This window comes from Rattus norvegicus, chromosome 8 (assembly GCF_036323735.1).
Source record: "Rattus norvegicus strain BN/NHsdMcwi chromosome 8, GRCr8, whole genome shotgun sequence".
Lineage (NCBI taxonomy): Eukaryota > Metazoa > Chordata > Mammalia > Rodentia > Muridae > Rattus > Rattus norvegicus.
In genome coordinates this window covers 37,860,770-37,881,941 of record NC_086026.1, presented here as the reverse complement: position 1 = coordinate 37,881,941, position 21,172 = coordinate 37,860,770, and the positions used below count along the sequence as shown (strand labels likewise).

Below are 21,172 nucleotides of genomic sequence, written 5' to 3'. Positions count from 1 at the left end.
GTTGCTTATTGATTGTTAAAAATTTTATTAAGCCGTGGTAAAACATCCATATTAAATACAGCTGTATTTCTTATGATGTTAATATTCTAACATGTGTAGGTACCAGCATTTAATTCATTCCTTGATGACTCTCCTATTTTTATATTAATAACATGGCCAGTGTTAACAACACTTTTATTTATTACTTAGGGCAGTTGGAATTACTGAGTCAATTTGGTTTTTTTGTTTGTTTCCTTTTTTCATTTTTAAGAATTTAGTTTGCAGTAGGGCTCATAACTTTGATCCCAGAATTCAGGGGGGAGAGGCAGATGGATTACTATAAGTTCACTATACACTTTGGTTGCCAATTACTTGAAAATAAGTTGGGACATTGAAACAGCTCTCTTTCTCTCTTTCTCTCTTTCTCTCTTTCTCTCTTTCTCTCTTTCTCTCTTTCTCTCTTTCTCTCTTTCTCTCTTTCTCTCTTTCTCTCTTTCTCTCTTTCTCTCTCTTCTCCTTTCTCTCTTTCTCTCTTTCTCTCCTTCTCTCTTTCTCTCTTTCTCTCTTTCTCTCTTTCTCTCTTTCTCTCTTTTTCTCCTCTTTCTCTCTTTCTCTCTCTTCTCTCTTTCTCTCTTTCTCTCTTTCTCTCTTTCTCTCTTTCCTCTCTTTCTCTCTCTCTTCTCTCTTTCTCTCTTTCTCTCTTTCTCTCTTTCTCTCTTTCTCTCTTTCTCTCTTTCTCTCTTTCTCTCTTTCTCTCTTTCTCTCTTTCTCTCTTTCTCTCTTTCTCTCTTTCTCTCTTTCTCTCTTTCTCTCTTTCTCTCTTTCTCTCTTTCTCTCTTTCTCTCTTTCTCTCTTTCTCTCTTCTCTCTCTCTCTCTCTCTCTCTCTCTCTCTCTCTCTTTCTCTCTTTCTCTCTTTCTCTCTTTCTCTCTTTCTCTCTCTCTTTCTCTTTCTCTCTCTCTTTCTCTCTTTCTTTCTTCCTATATCTGTCTGTCTGTCTATCTTTATTCTATGTAAAACACTGTAGCTGTCTTCAGACACACCAGAAGAGGGCATCAGATCTCTTTACAGATGGTTGTGAGCCACCATGTGGTTGCTGGGAATTGAACTCAGGACCTCTAGAAGAGCAGTCAGTGCTCTTAACCACTGAGCCATCTCTCTAGCCCCAACAACTCACTTCTAAACAACTTAAACTTGCTTCTAAAACAGGAGCAATCTATGGTATAATGGTAATACAGTCACTACACTTCCCTAAATGTTAAATTAATCTTTATAGTTTTCCTTTTTCAAACAAGAAGCACACATTGTATTTGACCAGGAGAGTTTCTCAGCCTTTGAAATCTCGACTGACAATATATTTTGAGTTCAGACCATTTGTTTAATAAACTGTTCCTGGGGGCTGGAAAGACGGTTCACACAGCAGTTAAGAACACTTGCTACACTTGGTAGAAGACCAGAATTTGGTTCCCAATACCCATGTCAGGTAACTCAAACTTGCCTGTAACTCTAGTTCCAGGGGTCTGTGCTAACCCGCACCTTTGTGCATATAAATATACTCATACACATACATTAAAAAGATCTTTGAAATGTAGAATATCTCGGAGCTTGGATTTGTTTTGTTAGGATCACATTCAAACAATTCTGGCAGGCCTGCTGTAGGTGATGCTGATAGACTCTCAGAGCATTGCATCAGCGTGTCCTGAGTTGGAACAGTATCTGGTCACTAAGTTTCAGTAGTTTCCCACCGAAAAGATTCCTTGCTTTTTTTGTGATTAATCATCCATTTAAAATTTTATCTATCAGTTGTTCTAATAGTTTTGTGAAGAAAGGTTTAGCACACTGGTCATGAGGTGTGTCACTTGAGGTGGTCATGGAAGGGGATCCTGTCACATCTCCCAGAAACGTATTGCAGTAGTTCCCACACAGGGTTGTAGCCAGGAAGTGTTCCTGGCAAAGCTACAGGTGGGGTGAGTTGTTCTGGTGCTTAGGAATGCCTGGCTGTGCAGCTATCTGCAAACAGTAATCCGGAGATCTAAACTCAAGGCTGTCTTCACCCTGGATCACAACCAGGTTTGCTTCTGACAAAGGCCTTTTGTTTCTCCCAGTGGGTGAATTTGTAAGTGATGTTCTGCTAGTTCCAGAAAACTGCCAGTTTTTCCACCAAGAGCGGATGGAGGTGTGTGAGAAGCATCAGCGGTGGCACACAGTCGTCAAGGAGGTAAGAGCTCGCCTTGTGTGGGGCAGGCAGTCCCCAGGGGTCAGAAGAGGAGCGTTCCTTTCCACCAGCACCAGGGCGTTCTTTTAAATTTTCTTTTTAAACCGTGTAGCTCTAACTGGCCTGGTACTTGATATATAGCTCAGGCTGTCCTGGAACTCATCACAGTCCTCCAGCTTTAGCCTTCTCCTGCTGTAATTAAGAGGGGTGTGTGCCACCACACCTAGATATTTCAGTGTTAAATCACAGATACCTAGAAGGAGGCCAGAGAGAGGGTTCAGCGTACATGTGCTTGCCGCCCTCTCAGAGGACCTGAGTTAAGTTCCGGCCCCCACATTGCGTGACATACAACCACCTGTAGTTTCAGGTCTTTGGATCTCATGCTCTCATTTGGCATCCACAGGCACCTGTACATATGTGGCAGACACATAGATACAGATAATGAAAAGATACTTGGGAGAAGACCAGCTATTTTTGTACACAGGTACAACAGGGCAAGCGTGGTTTCTAGAGTTAAAACAGTTAGGGAGCTAAGGATATAAAGTTGTTGCCCTACAGAGCATGTTTGAAGCCTTGGGCTCAGTCTATTCCTAGCACTGTCACAAAAGGAACAGGAAATACTTCAGTGGTATTTCCTCCATTTGGGCTAGGATATAACTCATTACAAGAGCAATTCTCTAGTATGTGCAAGCCTTGGTGGGTTTAATCCCTAACACCACAGAATGGGGTAGGAGGTGTTAAAGACAGTTGAATCAAGGATCACGAATGTCGTCAGTAGAGCTTCCAAGAAGGCATTCCCAGCTCCTCAGTGCAGAGCTAGCCAACTCCAGAAAACCTAGGAGTGCACAGTCACACAAGCTTAGCAGAGCAAGTTTGGATGCAGTTTCATTCTTCTGATAGGGGGGAACACCCTTTCTTATGCTGATCCTTCAGTTAGATTAGTCTTCCAGTAATTTGTCTTTAGTCAGACTCTTGAGTAGTGTCTTATCTCAGAGTAATGGCCTTGGATAGCTTTAACCTGTTAATTCCTGAAACTCTTTAAATTGTTCGTTAGATCTTAAGTTTGGTCTTTCAGTTGTTTTTGTCTAAGATGAAATTATACATTAAGAAAAACTTCTTAAAATAATAGTATGATAATTTTTTGGCAGAACAGTTAATGTGTCCAGAAGAGAATGCATTACCACCTAAGTGTTCTGATAAAGATTTCTTTTGGATAAACTAGGGCTTGAGGGAGCTATGAACATGTCCTGATGTGATGTGTGCATTTCTTGTAGGCATGTCTGACTGAGGGGATGACCTTATATAGCTATGGCATGCTGCTGCCCTGTGGGGTAGACCAGTTCCATGGCACTGAGTATGTGTGCTGCCCTCAGACAAAGGTTGTTGACTCTGACTCCACTATGTCCAAAGAAGAGGAGGAAGAAGAGGAAGAGGATGAAGAAGAAGACTATGCTCTTGATAAAAGGTTTGATAATTTGTTTAAAGTGTTGGATTTATTTTGTCTGGTTTTCTTTGATTTGTGAAATAGGGGTCTCATTTTGTAGCCTTTGTTGGCCTGTCCAGACCAGGCTGGTCTTGGCCTAGAGATCTGCCTGCCTTTGTCTCCAGAGTTCTGGGACTACAGTTTTATGACACCACAGCAGGCCTGGTTTTTAGCCTTTCTGTAAAAGTGGCTGTTGGTCCCTCATTGCTGAATAAGGTAAGGTCAGTGTCTTAGATAGGTCTCTTTTCTGTTTTTCTTTTCTTTATTTTCTGAATACAAAGAAAAATTTATTGGTATTGAATGTGCTGCAAGGAATAGCAGACTGGGAAGTTAGGTCTCTACTGCTGTGATAAAACAGTAACCAAAACCAGTCTGGGGAGGAAAGGGTTCATTTCACCTCACAGCTTCCAGTCCTCCATGAAGACAGGGTAGGACCTGGATGGGGACTGCAAGATCATGAAGGAGTGCTGCTTACTGGCTTGCTCAGTTTACTGTCACATGTACCCCAGCACCCCCTGTCTAGGGTGACAACCACCCACAGTGGACGAGGGCCTTTGAAATCAATCATTAAGAGAATGCCATATAGACTTGCCTATGAGCAAGCTTGATAGAGGCATTTTATCAACTGACTTTTCTCAGAGAAAGCTTATGTCAGGTGACAAAACCCAACCACCAGGACAGGAGTGTCTCCTTGTGCTGAATGTCATCTAGTTTTTTATTTTAGTCATAACTGAATATATGAAAACCTGTGGCTTTTTTCTTTCCATCAGTTTGGACCACATCATTTTTTAATTACTTATTATTTTACATATATGTGTTTTGTCTGCATACATGTATGTGCCTTATGTGTATGCCTATGCTCTTGAAGTCTGAAGAGGGCACAGGATGATCCCTTGGGGCTAGAGGTGGTTGTGGACCTCCATGTAAGTGCTGGTGATTGAACCTAGGTCCTCTGCAAGAGCATTCAGAGCTCTTAACCAGCATGCAGCACCAGGCCACTTTATTTTTACAGGTTAATGCAGTGCTGTATTGACACAGAGCTGTGCTGAGGGCTTTGATGTTACACGTGAGATGGACTTACTTCCTGCTTCTGTTTCTATGTTTCAGGGAATCATGATTTGTGCATAAAAATTGCTACTAACTTTGCTTTTTGGCATATGGTCCCTAGTGAATTTCCTACCGAAGCAGATCTGGAAGACTTCACAGAAGCAGCTGCAGATGAGGACGAGGATGAGGAGGAGGAGGAGGAGGAGGAAGGGGAGGAAGTGGTAGAAGACCGTGATTACTACTATGACTCCTTTAAAGGAGATGATTACAATGAGGAGAACCCAACTGAACCCAGCAGCGATGGCACCATCTCAGACAAGGAGATTGCTCACGATGTTAAAGGTAACGCAGTGTAAAGCCATGGCTTTAAGATCCACATGCGTCTTTACCTGGCGCTTGTATTGCGTTCATCACTCAGCATGGGTAAGTCTCAGAAGGTGAAGCAGTGTCGGCACCGTCAGGAAGACAGACTCTCCCGTGTGGCAGTGGAGCTGTCAGCATGAGCGGGTGGCGCACCCAGAAGACATTCAGAACGGAGCCAGAAAGCAGGGTTTGGCATCTAAGAGTCGCACTGGGAAATAAGCAGCAGCCTGGCTTCAGGCTCCTCCACAGCCAGCTACGATGTGCTGTCCTCCCAGCGCGCTTCCCACTTCCGTGCTGCTCAGGGACCAGCTCTCTAGAGCGGAGCGACTGCTTGGTTTTCTTTCCCCATGTGTGTTCCTGTCTATAGTCTACCCTTGTCAGGCATGTCTAGTGGGTAAGATGAAATTGAAAAGGAAGAGGCTACGATAGTTTAGAGCCATTACATACAGCTGATTGTATGTTTGAAAGTGTGTCAGACCCGAAGAATTAGTAAGCACTCAGCTGGAGGGAAATTGTTGACTGGTGTAGAAGTGTGCGATGTATTTGGAGATTTTGACAGTGGAAACACTGGTCTTTTGCAGGGACTTTAGCCCCTGCTGCAGGTATTTAAATGGTCCTCCTTCTCACATTGACTCCTTTGATCCTAGGAGCCATCAAAACAAACAAGGAGGGCACCTGTCACCACTGCACAGATAGATCACAAGTGTGAGGGTCACAAGGAGATCCTTTATGTCAGCCTGTGGTACTAATCTAGACTCAGTGCAAAACCAAAAGAGTAAAGTTATCTTCCTCTCTATCACATGGAAAACGGTCCTGCCTGCCTATATTGGTGAGGTTGGTCAGGGCCTTATGGGCTAGTTTTGGCTCCAGCTCTGCCCCAGCTGGCCTGGGGCACTGTGAAGCATTGCACGCACTGCCTCTGCCCTGCTGACACTCTGACCATTTTCACACAGCTGTCTGCTCCCAGGAGGCCATGACGGGGCCCTGCCGGGCCGTGATGCCTCGTTGGTACTTCGACCTCTCCAAGGGAAAGTGCGTACGCTTTATATATGGCGGCTGCGGCGGCAACAGGAACAATTTTGAGTCTGAGGATTATTGTATGGCTGTGTGTAAAACGATGAGTAAGTCCCGCCTTGTGCTGGCCCTGCACAGCAGTGCCATCCTGTCCAGCCTTCTGTCTCTCCTGGCCGTCCTCGTGACTGCATCTGTCATGTTTATGCTGACTCAGGTGTTTGCCGTCAGTCATTTTCCCCTCATCTTTGTGCTTTCTAGACCAAGGCTTTGCTCTCCTGTTGGCAGTTGTAAGCTCAGTTTTTGGTGTCCTGTGTCCCCTGTGTGTCTACTGATGGTTGTTGGTGGTAGTATGCCCACTCAGGGTCTTGTTCTTTCTTGTGGGCCTTGGAATTCATAGGCTGTGGGGGTGGGGATTAGTGTCTTCTGGTCAGCTGTTGTTGAGAGGTACCATAGAGCCCTTACATGATAGCACTGAGCGTGCTCAAGCATGTGCCTTGGGCCTTGCCTCTTTTTCTGACTTTGACCTAACCGTTTGCTGGCTCCTGTGCTACATGCTACCTCTTAGGATACCTACCGTCAAAAGGAGTAGCAACAGGGATACTTGTGGGATTCCAGAATATTGGAACAGCTTGTTTTGTGCATTCTAGTGGGAAGAACTCTGCGCTCTAAACTTCTTGACTCAGCATTGTCGGTGTTGTGGTCACATGGGTTGTGCAGGGCTTTAGGAAGTGAGTGCATTTCTGTGTGTGTGTGATTTGGTTTCAGAGGGAGGGCAGTATTTTAGTTGCATTTGACTCCTGTTAAATAGAGGAAGTTTTTTTTTTTTTAATCTCTCATAGGTACTGCTTCCTTTGTTAAGACTTTGTCTTGGGGCATTAATTCATGTGCTAGGAAAATCCTCAGACCAGGCAGTTTGCCCTGGTTTCTACTCTGGAACTCATTGGAATAAGTCGCTGTCTGTCCCTGATGTTTGCTGTAGCTTCGGATGGCTTTTTATTCACTGCTGTCTTCCTCTTCCCAAGGAGGTTTAAGATCTTAATCTAGTGTGGTGTACTTTTACTGCTTCCATTCCTGCTACACTAGGAAAAGGCTGTTTTTATTTAATAGTCTTGGAAAGGTAAAGAATGAGCCATTGGAACTCCCATCCATAAAGTTTATTTAGAACAGATTTAGAGATAGGAATTTTTGTGATGTTTACTGCTTTTAAAAACGACCTATCTAAGGACTATCAAAACATTGTATCAGGCTAATGTTTAAGGAGTTGAGGCCCTTTATTACCTCACTGAATATGGAGACACTGTTTCTGCCTAAAGCGCAGATGGTGCTTTGGAACGAGACGAAGCTTCCTGTGGGCCAGGAGAGCCCTGTTGAGGAGAAGCTCCTGTATGTGTTCTTGCAGGCCTCTGAGCTGGAGAGCCTGGAGTACCTGTGGATACCAACCAGGCTCTCTGTAATCACATCATCTCACGGGGGCTGAGAGGAGTGGGTAGGCTGAGCTTGTCACGATTCTGACCTGAAGGTCATGTCTCTAGAAGTAAGTCTGCACAGTGCTGCGCTGTCCTTTTTAGTTTCTAGGAGTATTTAGACCCACTGTGTGCATTTTCCTAGCCCAGAGACCAAAACCATTCATGCAGCATGAAAGTCTTTACACTGCTGATGACTGTATAAAATAGCATAAATAGATTTGAAAAATTTCACCAAACCTTGAATAAACACTAGAAGAATATAATTTCCCAAGAAACATACTGTAATTAAGTTGATCTGAAAGCTAGATACTGAGATCCTTTTTAAGTTACAAAGAAACAAAATAACACAATTATACTTACACGGCTTAATGAAAGGAAGCAAGGAAAGCTGCGTCTAATTAATCTTGTGGAGTGGCTGGCTGATTCTAGGTCTTTGTTCTTTTGGTTTTTCTCATAGTTGCATACCTATTCTAATGGGTTAAAACTATGCAGAGTAAACTTGCCTGCCCAGTCCATCTTGCACATAAGCACTAGCCTTGGGGGCCGTAACAGCCCACGCCTAATCAGGAGTGAGGTAAGAGGTTTCTGTTTTAATGGATCTCTGCTCCGGAGGACAACTGGAAGCATCCTCAGTCATCATCATGAGTCAAGACCACCAAGGCATCTTCATCAAATATAGAAATTTAGTTAACTGCCGTTAGTTAGCTTGTTACTGGACAGAGGTATAAGAGTCCTTCAGCGATGCTTAAACTAGTGTGGTTTGGACTTCGTCCAGCTAACCTATATGCACACAACGTGCACCTGAATTCGTTCCCAAAACTAAGACCCCAAGCTTGCCCTAAGAGATAGGAGCCTGCTTCTTAAAAATGGACGGCACCTGTGTGGAAATGTCTCCACAAGTCTAGTTTCAACCCTGGTTTATATTCCGTACCATTAGGAATAAACAGTAGGGTGGCCCTTGTTTAGGTTTTCAGGTTTCCTGTTCTGAAGGGAAGGTTGTAGAAGCAGGTCTTTTTTTTTTTGCCCAATTAATTATAGGTAAATGTCTCATGGGTGCTGTAGATGCTAGGGCTTCGGGCTGCCCTTAAGTTATTGGATTATCATGGACTGACATGGTCAGTGAAAGAGAAGATTGCCCGCTGCAGTCTAACGGTGGGGTGCTCTGTGCTTCTCTTACAAAGGCCCAAGACAGATGGAGTCCATCTTGTGGGTCCTGAACTTGACTGTTTACCTGACTGCTAAAGAGAACTCCCTCTGTGACTTTGTTTAGTTCCCCCGACTCCCCTGCCAACCAATGATGTGGACGTGTATTTTGAGACGTCGGCTGATGACAATGAGCACGCCCGCTTTCAGAAGGCTAAGGAGCAGTTGGAAATTCGGCATCGCAGCCGAATGGACAGGGTAAACATCACCAGTTCACGCTGTTTGTATGGTTTTCCTTTGTGGTGCTAGGGATTGGAGCCAGGACCTGGTGCACACTAGGCAAGTACTCTCTAAGGCATGCCACAAGGTTCTGGAGAGCTACCTCCTAGGTCCATGAGTCTCTTTTCTTCACCTACTGCCTCTCCTGTGATAACACTCCTTTCAGTGGCATTGCAGATTCTTCTGAACACTCTTTGGGCACTTGCTTATTACTCTTTTTTGCTATTGCTGACTCTAAATTTTTATTTTTAAAAATCCATTTTTTGTCACTGTTAAAATTGAAGACCTGGGTTATAAAACTGTAAAATTAAATTAGATAAGTAAAACAGTTATTAATGCTTTCTAATTGCCAGGGCAAGAGTCTTAAGTCTCAGGGATGTTTCTTTACTTGGAAGCATTCTAAAAGTAGGGAGATAGCATAGTTCATCCTCCAAGATCATGTTTAGCCTAACCCGGGCTGTCCTTGCCTGGGGGCTTAGCTTAGTTTGAAGATTATTTGCCTAGCATGCGTAAAGCCCTGGACTTGGTCCCAAGTGCCACATATACCAGGTTAGAGGGACACAGCTGTTATCCCAGTACTGTGGACGAGGCAGCAGGAAGTTCAGAACTTGAAGGTCATCCTTGGCTACACTGAGAGCCTGAGGCCAGGTTGAACTATAAGACTGTCTCAGGACAGCAGTAATAATAGGGATTGCTTGCTGGACTTGTGCTCTGCCCTTGTATCCTCTACACTGGACTTATTCTTAGTGAAATGCCCATTATTTATTTTCATAACACTTCTGATAAAAGGCATTACTCTAGTTTTCAGTTTTTAAGCGAAGGGAGAATAAGCATAAAGAATAACTTGCCTAAGGTATATAACAAGAAGATAATGTATCGAGGGGATCTGGGAATGACCGAGGCCTAGAAACTTCTGAACAACAGTCTGGACTCCAGGATCATATGATATGGCTTCCTTTTGCACAATTTCCGGCATTGGATTCAGCACCCAGCAGTATTTTTAGAAAATAGGGAAGTTGTTTCGGAGGAGTATTCCCTGATGAGTGTTTTTGATCTTTGTTCTAGGTAAAAAAGGAGTGGGAAGAAGCAGAACTTCAAGCCAAGAACCTCCCCAAGGCAGAGCGACAGACCCTCATTCAGGTGGGACGCTTTCTCGGGGACAGAGGGCCGGTCTGGCCTGCTGCAAACACAGTCCAAGTCATGTAACACCTCCTCCTACAGGGACTTAAATTACAAGGAAGTCCTCTCTCCCTCCCCCTTCCCCTCCCCTTCTCCTTTCCTCCCCATTTCAGTTTCACCACTAGTATTTTTTACTTGTGGCCGAAAGAAACCAAACCCTCTCCTAGAGCACACCTAATTTGTGCAGGAAATAACCTTGGCTTAGCTGTTGGTTAATTCTGCTTTCTTGGCAAAAGCCCCTGTCATCTTGTTCATGGGCTGTGGCTTGTTTTTCAACACTACTGGATTAAAAAGAAACTGGCAGACTCATTGACAAGGCAAAAGGCAGAAACAAAGATCTTTAATGTAAACTTATCCTTTACTTCGTAAAAATGTAGCCTCAAAATCATAGCAACAGATTGTATTTCCTTCCTTAGAAGGGAGGGGTTAGCAATAGAAATAGCAATTTAGAAGACTAATTTGGTTTTGAAAAGTGAATCGTGTTATTCCTTTAACTTGTGAGTGGGGGCCAGTTTTAAGAATTGAACAAAACCTCATCTGGTCTAAGCACACATTTTCTTTTTTTTAAGATTTTATTTATTATATGTATATATGTGAATACACTGTCACTGTCTTCAGACACACCAGAAGAGAGCGTCAGATCCCATGACAGATGGTTGTGAGCCACCATGTGGTTGCTGGGAATTGAACTCAGGACCTCTGGGAGAGCAGTCAGTGCTCTTAACCACTGAGCCATCTCTGCAGCCCCCTGAGCACACAGTTTAAAGTAGGCATATGTCAGGTTAGCTTTCCAAGTCACTGCTATCTTTCCTGGAAGACCTTGGCTTGTTTGGGTCAGTTACTCAAAATCTCAGAGCTTTAATTCTTACACAAGCAATTTCATCTATAGGGATATTTGACCGGGCTACCTTAAGCTGCCAGTAAACGTGGCCAGGCAGCTCACAGATAAATGTTCTCTTCACAGCTCTAGTAGGCGTGACTCAGTGTGAGCCACCATGTTGCTGCTACATGAAACTTGTGTCTCTTGGTTATTGGCTTTGGGATTTAGAAGTTGGTAACTTGTTTTGTGAACATCGAAAAACCAGATGTTGAAATTGCAAACTTAGTAATGTTAGCTATGGAAACATGAGAAATGTAATTTGTTTTTTATGAATGGAAGCATCCTAATAGAAATAAGAGACTGAGTGCCTAGCCCTTGCGCCACTGAACCTGTTACTGTCTTAGGAAGCACAGAGGTACTAGGCAAAGGGAAGCATTGAACTCTGAGGGTATGAGCTTGATAGACTTCCTACAGATCCACAAATTTCTTGTTCTTTCTTGGCTTAGCATTTCCAAGCTATGGTTAAAGCCTTAGAGAAGGAAGCAGCCAGTGAGAAGCAGCAGCTTGTGGAGACCCATTTGGCCCGAGTAGAAGCAATGCTGAATGACCGTCGGCGCATAGCTCTGGAAAACTACCTGGCTGCCCTGCAGTCTGACCCTCCTCGGGTGAGTTGGGTTAGTGTGGCCTGCTTACAGCATATACGTGGAAGGCAGAGGCAGGAGAGTCTCAACCAGCCTACTAAACAGGAGGAGTTGGGTAAACTAGTTCGTAGGAGAACTCGAGTTAAGTGGTCCCCAGCTTTTTCTAATGCTTAGATTGAAGCAGCCTTGGACAGGAAGCTGGTGAAATGGTGCAGAGTAAAGGCACCTGCTGCACATACCTGACAGCCAGAGTTCCATCTCCAGAACCCACACAAACGTGGAGAAGAACTCCCCACCGACTTCTCCATGTGTACTGTGGGCTCTCCTACCCCACTATTTTGAATTTCTGGTCTTGCAGCCACATCGCATTCTTCAAGCTCTTCGTCGTTACGTCCGTGCTGAGAACAAAGATCGCCTGCACACCATTCGTCATTACCAACATGTGTTGGCTGTTGACCCAGAAAAGGCTGCGCAGATGAAATCCCAGGTAAACTAACAGATTTCCAGCGGGCACAGAAACACATTGCTGGTTGTGCTTGTTGTTAGAAGACTTTCGTTGGGGTTGGGGATTTAGCTCAGCGGTAGAACGCTTGCCTATCGAGCGCAAGGCCCTGGGTTCGGTCCCCAGCTCCGAAAAAAAGAAAAGAAAAAAAAAAAAGACATTTCGTTAAGAGACAAGTCAGTTCCCAAATCAGATTTTATGTCCGCTCATTTGATTCACTTTATCACCTGAGTTAGTGTAATTCCCTTTCCTAGGCAGCTACATTATGTAGGCCTTAAAAGTTGATCTTGGCTCACTGCTTGGGACACTTGCCCTATGTGTTTGAGTCCCAGGATTTGATCTCTAGAGCCACAAGACAAAACACTTTATTCTTGTTGTAGCCATTGAGGTTTTTATTCAGACAGACATCTCTGAGTTTGTCCCGTGCTGACCCAGCTTTACCCCACTGTCGTTTGTCCAGGTGTCTGTTTGGTACTGTCTGTATATTCATAGAAAGTGAACTGTGAACTGTACCTAGGGTTGCCGATTCTAACATTCTATTGGCTTTTCAGAGGGCTGTGTGATCCCATCATGATCCTCCTCATGTTATCCTCCTGCTTTAATGGGTGCTCTATGCACTCCTGAAACTGTCCCAGCTTCTTACAGTAAGATCATACAATAATTTACCCAGAAGTCTTAGGAGACTGCAGCTGAGTTTCACTCATTTGTTGGGCAGAAGTTTTGTGTTACCACATAAGTTTATATGTTAGATTCATGATGCAAAGTTGGATTCCTTGTGTACAGCTCACAGAGCAATAGAAAATTAATTTTGTTAATTATGAAGATAAAGAGTTGCTTTCCACGGCTGGAGAGATGGCTCAGAGTTTAAGAGCACTGACTACTTCCCATCTGTAATGGGATCCAGTGCCCTCTTCTGGTGTGTCTGAAGACAGCTACAGTGTACTCACATATATAAATCAAATCTTTTAAAATAAATTTACTTTCCTCCAAGGTTCAGAGTTCACATTGGTAGTTGGATGTTTGAAAGAATTGGAGAATTTTGATGTGTGAGGAACGGACTGTGGGAAGGGATGTCTCTGTGGCCCAGGAAGCTGCTAGTATTATGGGAGTTAAGGTTTTACTTTATACTAGATGGAGTGGAAGAGGGCATACCAGGAGCTGGGGACTGCCTCTGGAAGACAGGCGGGAGAATGAATCCTTGACCACATCCTTTATTATATTTTTTTAATCTTCTCTTTATATTATAATACAATATATACTGCATATAATAATACAATGGAGAGGGTTTGGGTTTGGGTTTGGTGGGTTTTTTTTGTATGTGTGCTAAAGGTAGAATCTGGGGCCTTACACGTGCTAGGCAAGTACTTTATTGCTGTGCTACACATCCCTGTGGCTGATCAGTATAGAAATAACCTCTTAGCAAATTCTTGAGACAAAGATCCACAGCAGGTAAATGAAGAATTAGAGTCAGCCCAACCTATCAGTTCTGCGGACAGACTGCTGGGAACTGTAAGCTGTTCTCAGCTTGTGATTCTGACAAAATGGGGCACTGAACTGCATTGCCTTGCCTGTCCTCTGTACTGCCTGAGCACTGGGAAGTGTAAGCACTCACCTAGCTGCATGATTAACATCCCTTACTTAAAAGCCTTGCCTGTGGGGCTGGGGATTTAGCGCAGTGGTAGAGCGCTTACCTAGGAAGCGCAAGGCCCTGGGTTCGGTCCCCAGCTCCGAAAAAAAGAACCAAAAAAAAAAAAAAAAAAAAAAAAAAAAAAAAAAAAAGCCTTGCCTGCAAGTGTTTCTGATTGGTAATTTTAAAAAATGTTTGCTATGTGCACAGTAAGATTCTTGGGGGCTGGATGGTTAAGAGCACTGGCTGTTCTCCTAGAAGACCTGGGTTTGATATCCAACACCCATGTGGCAGCTCACAGCCTGGCCCTCTGGAGGCACCAGGAACAAGTCAGTACGCAGACATATATGTAGGCAGAACACCCATACATATAAAGTTAAATAAATCCTGTAAAATATTTTTCTTGGGTGCGACTCAAGTTTAAACCTGAAATTGATTTATGTTTCATATATACCTTATAGTCTGAAATTAATGTCCTGTAATATTTTTAGTGCTTCTCTGTTTTATCCCTGCCACTCAGGCTCTTTAGCTCTAAGGAGTCTGTCATGATTAATAACCACTGTTCCATCCTGTGGTTGGTTCTTACCCTGTCACAGGGCCCTAATTCCTCTGAGGAGGTATAATGGTGTCTGCATGGGCCTAGGCTCCAGAAGCACACTGCAATTCCATTTGCATTTTTTGCCAAGGCACTCACACTTGTGCTTTCCCATCAGTATATTTGATTGGCAGAATGGCAAGTAGAAAATTAAATTACTGTCATCTTGCTTTTAAAGGGCAGAAGCACATCAATCTACAGTAAAAGCATCTTTAATTTTTCTTCCATTTCAACCCTTCATGTTAATGGCCTCAGGGCCACACAGTACACTGGTGTTGAGCGCCCTCTTTAGGAGAAGCTCAGCAAGTGCAGGCCTAGGCCTGAGTGGGTAACGGGACTGTGAGTCACCTTTTCTATCTTGGAAGCTTTTGTTGTTATTGAATTAACAACCTTTGCATTTGGAAACATAGTGAGCTAGCATGGATAAATCTTTCTTCAACACTTACTAAAAATTAGTTATTTGTGCCTTATCTGTTTTTGTTTTTTTTTTAAGAACCATAATTTAAAAGGGAGTAAATTAGTCCTGACCTTAACCATAATATTTTAGACAGTTGTTTTACTAAGCCAAGTCCATGAGCAGCCATGCCTTCCCACCATAGTTTCAGTGTAAGTTTACCTGCTCTAATCTTACTGGCTGAAAAAGTGACAGCACTTTCCCTCCTCTCAGACTCAGCAAACATTTATTAAGGTCTAGTACCTCCAAACCCGGGCTTCTGTGTTTTTAGTACTCAGTGTTTTTAGTGACGATTGTCTTGTATAAAAACCAAATCAACTGACTAGTGAGCTTGTGTTTTGTTTTTCATCTGTAAATGTATTTATTTTATGTGAATGGGTGTTTTGACTGCATGTGTGCCTGGTGCCTATGGAGGCCAGAAAGAGGCTGTTTAGGATCCCCTGTACCTAGAGTCAGGAGTCAGTTGTGAGCCTCCATGTGGGGTTACATGTCCTCCACAAGAGCTGCGAATGCTCTAACCACTGAGCACCTCTCCAGCTCCTCAGGACCATGTTTTGCAAGCGTAGCCCTCTCTGTAGGCGAGTGACTGCATCACTCACGTGGTGTGCTTTCTCGGGCTTTCCTGCTCTGCTGCGTTGAGTAGGAAAGAGAACCTTGGGGTCTCTGGAGCTCTCTGTGGGTGTTTTTTTCCTCCCGATTTGGTAGTTTTCAGCGAGGCCTCTCTCAATATTGTGCTTCTAGGTGATGACACACCTCCATGTCATTGAAGAAAGAAGGAACCAAAGTCTCTCTCTGCTGTACAAAGTGCCTTATGTGGCTCAAGAGATTCAGGAGGAAATTGGTGGGTACCAACTCTATCAAAGCCAGGCTGCTGAGGCCAGGAAGTGATGACCGACTAGGATGAAGCATGTAAGGAGTAAGCAAGGCTGGGGAGACAGGCTTCAGCACACCATGCTTTCAGAAAGCCTGGCATTGACTGGAGGCTTATATGACAAGGCCGAGAGTCTCCAAAGACAGATGTACTGGCTGGGAGCCACGGAGCCTTGAATTTCATTGACTTTCACTCTTACTAGCGGAAGAAGCTCCCGGGTGTGAATTCGCAGGGCCTGGGAAGTTTCCTGTCTCCAGTTTACCTTGTAGTCATTCTATACCATTGGTCTTGTGCTGCACACTCCGGGGTAAAAATGCTATACCTGTAGATAATATCTGCTAGAATTCCTGTTGCTGTGCAGAGATAGTGAAATAATTCAAAGGTGTCTAGTTGCTGTTGTGTGTGATGAGTTAGAGATGGACCACATGTCCCATAAAGTCAGGCAGTAGGCAGGAGCTAGACAAGAGGTGGGTTGCAGACTACAGACTTGTTCCCAGGTCTTAGGTCTGGGGTGACAAGAATTGGCCTTTCTTAGAGTGCTGGTCCTGTGCCTAGACCTACTTCTAAAAGGTGCTTGTCTGCTCCCTGTTGTGCTTTTGTTAGATGAGCTCCTTCAGGAACAGCGAGCAGATATGGACCAGTTTACCTCCTCCATCTCAGAGAACCCTGTGGATGTCCGGGTGAGCTCTGAGGAAAGTGAGGAGATCCCGCCGTTCCACCCTTTCCATCCCTTCCCATCCTTGTCTGAGAACGAAGGTATGTATGGTCCTCAGAGCCATCCCTAGGAGCAGAGAAGAGCACCATAAAATTAGACAATTGGATTGTATTTTAAACCTGACCGAGTTGGGGAGGTTGTGCTGTTGAGAGAGGCGGGGAAAGGGAGGACATGTTTTTCCCCTACACCTACTATGTGCAGGTATTGTGCTGAATTCCATGAGGAAGTAATACTACACTCTAATACCGTTAGGAAATCAGGACTATGTCTCATTTTTGGAGCAAGCCTTCTGCTTACGTGATGTCTCTTACATGTGGGGATGCTTCCCTTTGAGTTGAACAGAACCTTCATGTTGGTTATATTCATTCTTTTCCCAGCAGTCTTGGGAGGCAGATTAGGGGGAGAGGCTGAGGTGGTGCCCTGACTGGCTCAGGGTCGTATCTCTGAAGTGAGTTAGGTGAGAAGTTGTATCCTTTGATTCATAGCCATGTTTTTCTTGGTGATTCTCTCAGTGTCTAAAAGTGTCCCAGAAAATTGTGAGTCTGTACCAAAAATAAACAAGCTGCTGAGACTTGTGCCCTAAGCCCAGTTTGTATAATCAGATTCTATTTCCTGCTGTTTTGATGGTGAGGGTGGTAAGGATAGAAATGTCCGTGGCTTTGGAATCCTAACTGTGTGCCAGCTTTAGTTAGGCATGGCGCTTGGATGCTGTTTGTCCAATCCTCACAACACTTTTTGAAGGTAGGTACTGTGAGGGTCCCATTTGGAAAACCTAAGGTTTGAACAGATTAAGTTCTTGTCCAGAGTGTCCCATAGCTTAGATGCTAAGTAGATCCACACTGACATTTCAGTCCCTGTAGCTTCTGGGGTAGTCACGTGACTGATTAGATATTGTAGCCTAGTGAAGGTACCAGACCAGTGGGAAAGGTGTGCATGCAAGGTAGCTTTTAGACTTCTACAAAAACACCTTTGGAGCCAGTTAGCTCAGAGGTTCAGGCCCTGTGCACCTGACCCTCCTGTACCTAAGAAACATGGGTAAAGTGATGTCACCCCATTCCTAATTCCCACTCCACAGATCCCAAACCTCCATGAGGTTGTGCAGTGGCCATGAATGTACAGCTTCTCTCTGCTTTGTTCAGGATTAGAACATTACAGGAAAGCATGTGTCTCTGTTAGTGAACCACAATACTAACTTCATTTTTTTACTGTTTTCTTTAAAAAAAAAAAAAAAAAAAAAAAGAAGAAGAAGAATAGTTTTATGGGGTAAGCTGAATAATACGGGGCTCTTCCAAATGTCTCTTAGATGGCCGGATCCTGACTTCCCGCTTCTTTCTCCTCAGGAACACATGTAGCCATTTGCTATTTAGGTCATGGTCAGCTTGTTTATGGGAATCTCAGGCACAGTTTTTAAGGAAAATGCCTTTTGGTCACATTATAGAGAGGAACTTAGAAGGAAACCATTTTCTTTCTTAATCTCCTTTTGTGCTATTTTGTTTTTTATTGTTTTCCTTTCTGCTAGACACTCAGCCGGAGTTGTACCACCCAATGAAAAAAGGTTGGTTTGTCAAAGATGTTCCTTAAGACTTCATTCCTTCTCACTTCCCCGGTGTGTTGGAAGTTTCATTTTATGTTTCATACCACCATCTGACTTTCCCCACCTCATTTCCTTAGCCATGGCTGTGAGTGAAGCTAGAGTAGCCCTGTCTCCATGTTACTAACAAGTCCCCTGGCTTTCCTAGTCTAGTTGCCCAAGAAACAGATGCTTTCCTAAGTCTTTGTCTGGGGAAATGTCAAAAAAGGATGTTCAGTTTAACAAAATTGTTGTTTGTAGCTAGTCTGTGTAAGACCACGCTTGACTTTTGCAGTCAGGTAGACTGTAATTTTCCTTCCTCTTTGTTCCCTGTCATTACCAGTGGCTTTCCCCCTTTGCTGTCTTATCTTCTGTCCATGCCACTATCTCATGTTCCTGAGTGGTAGCACGTCTAAAACACAAGGTGCTTTGTCTCCAGTCTAAAAACACTGCTGCGTTATCTTGTTTACCCACCAAACCTCCCTCTTGGGCAGGATTTTTGGCTCAGTTTTATAGATTAGGCAGTTGAAAAACCCTCTGAGATTATATGTGTTGCTTCCCAAATCTGCAAGTTAAGAAACTAAAGGATCAAGGTCTGGACCCCAGGCTGTCTTCACGGCCCATGTGGTTTCTGTTGCCTGAGTTACGAGTAACAGCTACAGAAGGTCCCAGGTGATTAGACAGTCCCCTCTCTTGAGTCATGGGCAGTAGTGCCTGTTCTTAGTGTATTTTATGAGTGTACTTTCTTGGCTTTGGTAGTGTGGTCACGGCTGTAACAAGTGAGATTCCCTAGCTCACAATTCTATGTTCTAATTTATGCCATATTTTATTCTTAGAATCAAAAAGGATGAGTTAACTCTGTTGAAAATTCTTTGCATGCTAATATTACTGGACTGTGTCTCCTCTTGGAAGTCACTGTGCTAATATTTATTTCAGGTGTACATCTTAGACACTAAGCTCCACTGTTTTTAACTGCCTTACTTTTAAAAAATGTGTTGGAACAACATAACTACTAACTTTGGTCTATTAAAATCATTTCTGTGCATTATGGAACCAAAGTAAGTTTAGTCAGACTTACAGTATTGGGATAGCCTGGAGCGAGCCTTTAAATGAGTTGATTCAGTATTTCTTTTAAAATTCTGAGAAGAGCATGAGGTGGGAAGAGCTCAGAGTTAGAATTTAGTAGTCTTGATTACGCGCATCCATCTAAGTAAGCCAGTGCCCTTCTAAATTCCTCTTTCTCGAATCGTAGGCAGGCAGTGTTGTTTTTTGTTTGTTTGTTTGATTTTTGTTTTTTTTGAGACACAAATAACTGGTATCAGGTTATGCTTTTCTTTTGAAGTAAATGCTTTAAAAAAAATGCACCACTTTGGCTACAGTAGTAAGTTAATAAATTAACTAGGCTGCAAGCTCAGCAGCCTGGTGACTGCCATTATTAATCACTCCTGTTGGACTGTGCTAAGACAACAAGTCTAGTTGTGAAATGAAGAGCTTCTCTGAGACTGGTCTTTGTGTCATCGCCTGCCTTTGGCATCTCCAGGACAGCAGGGCTGAATGTAACCTGCATGGCACTCACTTGTAGGCAGTCACCTTAGCATGTCAGGTTGGCTGCCAAGAGTCTCTGTATAACCTATTCAAATCATTCATATATATGTATATGAATATATATACTAAATATATTCTTATAATAAGTAACTTGTGATAGCCAGGAGTCACACGCTTGAAGCTAAAAATAAAAGGGATTTTTCTTTCTGCGTCTGTTCTGAGTCCAGACGTGGTGTGTATTTGGTGCCACACGAGTGATGTTGGCTCAAGCCATTTCTGACCTTGGAAAAAGGACAGGTGCTGTTCTTGCTCCTTTTGCCTTGGTTAAAATTCTCAATGTGGATAAACTGTTTTCTCCCTATTCACCTTGGCTTTACCTACCATTCGAGATTTAACTCTGGGATCCAAGTCTGGGGGATTAGACATCCACTGGGAGACAGATAATTACAAACGTATGTTAACTGCTACAACCTAGAAATGTCTCCCTAGAGATCCTGAAGTTTGAAGGGCAAATAGGAGGACTTGAGGGTAGAAGGTGGCAAGGGTTTGGAGCAGAAACAATTTCTTTTGAAGTAAACTGCTATGCTCTCCACACACATGCAGTAGCAGTCCTTTATGTGTTCAGTAGGCTCTAGGTACCAAAGAATTGTGTGGTTGCATAGCAGGTGCTGTTAGAATCGTGTGTAAGGGATGGAGCCCCCTCAGGCTCAGCTTCTCTCCCAAGGCTTACATTCCATTCCTTCAGGTGGGAGACCAGTAAGTGCTGTGTCTTCCTTCATTATATGCATCAGTCTTTTGAAAGTGCTTGTACCATTCATCCTTGCAAAACAGTGCATCCTCAAACATGCCACTGCAGATTTACAGAGCGTGGGGGTGTTTGGTAAGAAGCTCTCTGGCCCTCAGGCAGGGATTTGCTGCTTCTGAGAAACTGGTCTGAAGTGAGCTGCCGAGGAACTCAACTGCCAACATTTTCTACACAGGATCTGGAATGGCAGAGCAAGATGGGGGCCTGATTGGTGCAGAAGAAAAGGTGATCAACAGTAAGAATAAAATGGATGAAAATATGGTGAGCCACTTGTCTTCTGCATAGCACACTTCCTCTTGTACACTAGAGCAAAAGGCATGGTGGGTAGTACTCCAGGCTAATAGTGAGCCAGGCGTCCACTAGTAGATGACAGGGGAGCAACCAGCCATGCCCACCGATTGCTGGTGAGGGGACCAGTGAAGCTTAGTATATAGTAGAAAAACATACCTGTAACGAAAGGTATACATCAGAGGCTATGTTCAAGTAAGTAAACATTTATTAGGTGGAAAATTGATAAAATTGAGTTTCTGTTTTTCTTATACCTCCTTTCATTCTTCTGGTGTTTTCTCTCCATTTAGATTGTTTAATGGCTTCAGATGAACTTGATTTTTTTTTTAATTGCTCTTGTGTGGGTGGGTGGTGTATCACATGCATGCTGTGGTGTGCAGAGATCAGAGGACTGTTAGGAGTCATTCTCTTCTTTCCATGTAGAAACTGTCGGCTATCCTGGCAAGCACTTTTACCTGCTGAGTGTTGGCTGGACCTGAACTTAGTGTTTAAATGTCATTTGCTAGTTATCTGTCCTGAGCTTTGTCGCCACCACAGTTACTTCAAGGAAAGTTCGGGTAAAGAGTCTCGCT

General features: G+C 43.6%; 1 protein-coding gene across 4 annotated transcripts in view; it reads left to right on the top strand.

The window, feature by feature from the left end:
* The window catches only part of Aplp2 (amyloid beta precursor like protein 2), a 63,081-nt gene that overhangs the window by 38,546 nt on the left and 3,363 nt on the right, over positions 1–21,172 (top strand). The window contains exons 4-15 of one of the 4 annotated variants that reach the window (NM_012906.1): positions 2,084–2,196; positions 3,468–3,658; positions 4,845–5,065; positions 6,040–6,207; positions 8,837–8,967; positions 10,054–10,128; positions 11,494–11,652; positions 11,987–12,115; positions 15,548–15,647; positions 16,281–16,433; positions 17,912–17,947; positions 20,488–20,573. In NM_012906.1, the coding sequence (NP_037038.1) occupies positions 2,084–2,196; positions 3,468–3,658; positions 4,845–5,065; positions 6,040–6,207; positions 8,837–8,967; positions 10,054–10,128; positions 11,494–11,652; positions 11,987–12,115; positions 15,548–15,647; positions 16,281–16,433; positions 17,912–17,947; positions 20,488–20,573 (1,562 nt within the window). The remainder of the gene's footprint in view (positions 1–2,083; positions 2,197–3,467; positions 3,659–4,844; positions 5,066–6,039; positions 6,208–8,836; positions 8,968–10,053; positions 10,129–11,493; positions 11,653–11,986; positions 12,116–15,547; positions 15,648–16,280; positions 16,434–17,911; positions 17,948–20,487; positions 20,574–21,172) is intronic. The other 3 variants (XM_039082083.1, NM_022520.1, XM_039082084.1) reach the window with 3 other exon arrangements.